The sequence below is a fragment of the Talpa europaea genome (genome assembly GCF_964194135.1).
Source record: "Talpa europaea genome assembly, chromosome: 9".
NCBI classification, from domain to species: Eukaryota; Metazoa; Chordata; class Mammalia; order Eulipotyphla; family Talpidae; genus Talpa; species Talpa europaea.
In genome coordinates this window covers 8,268,157-8,271,336 of record NC_140076.1, presented here as the reverse complement: position 1 = coordinate 8,271,336, position 3,180 = coordinate 8,268,157, and the positions used below count along the sequence as shown (strand labels likewise).

General features: G+C 63.9%; 1 protein-coding gene across 6 annotated transcripts; it reads left to right on the top strand.

The window, feature by feature from the left end:
• Positions 1–2,798, top strand: HSPB7 (heat shock protein family B (small) member 7; the record flags this gene model as incomplete). Of its 6 annotated transcripts, none has more annotated exons than XM_084242584.1 (3): positions 1–196; positions 709–827; positions 1,975–2,798. In XM_084242584.1, 3 exons carry the CDS (start codon positions 1–3, stop codon positions 2,152–2,154), a joined length of 495 nt encoding a protein of 164 aa, XP_084098710.1. In that variant the 3' UTR covers positions 2,155–2,798. The 6 variants fall into 6 exon arrangements, with proteins under 6 accessions (XP_084098710.1, XP_084098711.1, XP_084098707.1 ...); XM_084242585.1 differs by having other exon boundaries at positions 709–842; positions 2,017–2,798; XM_084242581.1 differs by having other exon boundaries at positions 709–842.
• Positions 2,799–3,180: the final 382 nt, after the last annotated feature.

The window sequence follows — 3,180 nt, the reverse complement described above, 5'->3', positions numbered from 1 at the left end:
ATGAGCCACAGGACCTCCTCCACCTTCAGAGCGGAGAGAAGCTTCCACTCCTCCTCTTCGTCCTCCTCCTCCTCGTCCTCCCTGGCCTCCCGTGCCCTCCCGGCCCAGGACGCACCCATGGAGAAGGCCTTGAGCATGTTTTCTGAGGACTTTGGCAGCTTCATGCGGCCTCACTCAGAGCCCCTGGCCTTCCCAGGCAAGTGCTGGCGGCTGTGGGGGCGGGAAGACGCAGGTAGGGGACATCTGCTCCGAGGCGCCGCGACAGCCGCCGTGGCTCAGGGCCGCCAGGAGCAGGTGCTGCAGAGCTGCAGCCACCGAGTGTGGCCCCTGAGACACATGTGGCCAGAGACGAGGTGGCCGTGACACCAGACAGGCCGCCAAGGGATGCTCGTGGCTGGAGGGAGGGTCCGCGATGGTGGGATCGGCCACCCAGGCCCTCGCTGGACAGTGGGTGGGTGGAGGGGCGGGAGGCATGGGACACCCCAGGCGGGGGCAGGTCACTATAGACATTGCCCCATGCTCACCCCCACGCCCCCCACGGAAAAGGCGGAGGTGAGAGTGAGGAGACGCTGGCCAGGAGCTCAACAGCTGTGCTGAGGGGGAGATCAGGCCTGGGGAGTGTGTGTGGCCAGAACTGCAGACATGGAGCCTGGGTTCTGGATGCAAACCTGCCATCGGGTGCTGAGCTCACTGAGGTCCTCCCCACAGCCCGTCCCGGGGGGCCCGGCAACATCAAGACCCTGGGAGACGCCTACGAGTTTGCGGTGGACGTGAGCGACTTCTCTCCTGAGGACATCATCGTCACCACCTCCAACAACCACATCGAGGTGCGGGCCGAGAAGGTGAGCCTGGCCACCCCGCCTGGACCCCAGGCTCCACACCTGTCCCCTCTCCCGGTGTCTCCCCTCCCATGGGTCATCCTGAGGCCCCGGGCCCTGAGCAGTGTCTCCCCAGCCCCTGGGGCAAGCTGGAGACCTTGCTCCTGGAGCTTGTGGGCAGGGGACCCGGTTCTGCCTCTCTCTGCTCCAAGGCTCCCGAATCCTTCCTCTAGGGAGCCGAGGGAGATGGGAGAGGGGTGAGAGAATGCAGGCGGGGCCACCAGAGCGGGAGGTGAGAGGGGAGGCTGTGGTTGAGTGAGGCCAGCTCTCCGGGCAGGCAGGCAGGTGGACGCTCACCTGGGCAATGGTGGGAGGAGTTCCCTCAGATGACAGCCCTCAAGCTTTCCTCCCCCGCTAGGCCCAGAGGCCCTGCCCCATCCTGCGTCCCCTGACCCGGGCCCAAGGCAAAGGTCCTGCAGTTCTGGCCACACACACTCCAAACCCCGCACTACCTCCACCCGCGGGTCACCGGGGCCTGCACTCCGAGGAGGGTGTGGTGTGTCCTGAACAGGGAAGGCACCATAGCAACGCCTGCGGGGTCTAGGAGGTCTGCTCAGGACTTCCTCTGGGCCCCCATGGCCCGGCTTCCTCCCCTGAGCACGAGAGCTGGACGCGTAGGCACCCCTGCCAAGGAAACCAAGGACTATGGGCACCGGGACAAGCCGACAGCACGTGCCAGCCCTGCCACCCCCGCCAATGACTCAGCCACCCCAGGCTCCTCTGGACACTATGTGCTGGCTGGGTCGTGGGGGAGGGACCAGCCGGGTATCCACGGGGGCACAGGTCTGCTCTGCGCCATCTCCTTCTTGCTCAGAAGGCCCAGCTTCTGCCCAGGGCCTCCTGTTTGTGCGCTCCCCCCACCAAGCCCCTTGCCCATCCTTGGGCACCACTGGAGCGCCTCTAAGCACCTCTGCCTGTCCCCCCACCATGGCTGGCCTCTCTGTCGGGTCTCTGCACCTGAGACTAGACCCCTCTGGTATGTGGGGGCCCTGCTGGGGCTGGACTGGGAAGAAGCACCTGCTGAGCAGGGGCTGTGGCCTGACAGTGCGGGAAGGGTGGGGGAGCAACCTGCCCTGACCTTTGACCCCTCCCCCAGCTGGCAGCTGATGGCACGGTCATGAACACCTTTGCTCACAAGTGTCAGCTGCCGGAGGACGTGGACCCCACATCGGTGACCTCGGCCCTCCGAGAGGACGGCAGCCTCACCATCCGGGCGCGGCGCCACCCGCACACAGAGCATGTCCAGCAGACCTTCCGGACAGAGATAAAAATCTGAGGGACTTCCCTCCCCCTGCCCTCCCCCGACTCCCCTGCCTGGTCCCCCCCTGGCCTGCCAGAAAAGTTTTCCTGACCCCCTGCGGGACAGCTTCCAGGACATCTCAGCCCCGGTTTCCAGACCCCAGGTGGGTCATCCCCCCAAAAAACTGAGTCTTCTGCTCTGCCCAGGGCAGGTCAGGGACTGCCCTGACCTCACCCATGGCGCCCCCCAGATACCAGATGTGGCCTCTTTAACTCAAACCAGACTAGAGGGTTGGGGTGGGGAAGGGGCCATCCCAGAGACCCCACTTTGGGGGGAGGGGGCATTGGGACAGGCAGGAATTCTGGGCAAATCATCTGCAGGACAGTCACATTCTTTTGTCTCTGGGACCTCTGCAGGGCAGGGGAGGGGGATGGCCAGGGCCCGAAGGAGGGAGTGCAAGGACAGAGGGAGCTAGGCCGCAGCCCCCCATCTGAGTTCAAAGGCTAGGGGCACCAGGAGGCCAGAGGAGGCAGCCAAGATGGGTGGGAAACTCCTCTCTGCCCCTTTCTAAGCCCCTAACCAGCACCAGGCCCCTGCCACCTGGTGCCCCCAGCCAGCCAGCTGTGCAGGGCAGGGCCATGCGTGTCTGTGGATTGATGGGGTTTTTCCAATACAGCCGGTTCGTGATAAATTGCACTCCTGTCTGTTACCTGCTTGAGCTCCCGGCAAGACCGAGGGGCGGGGCTGGTACTTCTCTCTCCCACCCCCAGGCCTGGGCTCCTGGGGCTGCCTCCACTGCACAGGCCACCCCACCAGGTGGAAGAGTGTGGTTGGGGCTTCAGGTCCTCCAGGTGGGACCCCAGCTTCTCGCCAGTCTTCCCCTGTGGCAAGTTTCCTCCCATTCTTCCTGTAACCTATGAATCTATAGACTGTGTGTGTTCTGCACACACACACACACACACACACACACGGGTGGTTGTCTTGCGAAGCATTACCATGGGTGGAGGCAGGATCCAGAACATTCTAACATTCAATTTACAATCTTCATTTTTATCAATGGGG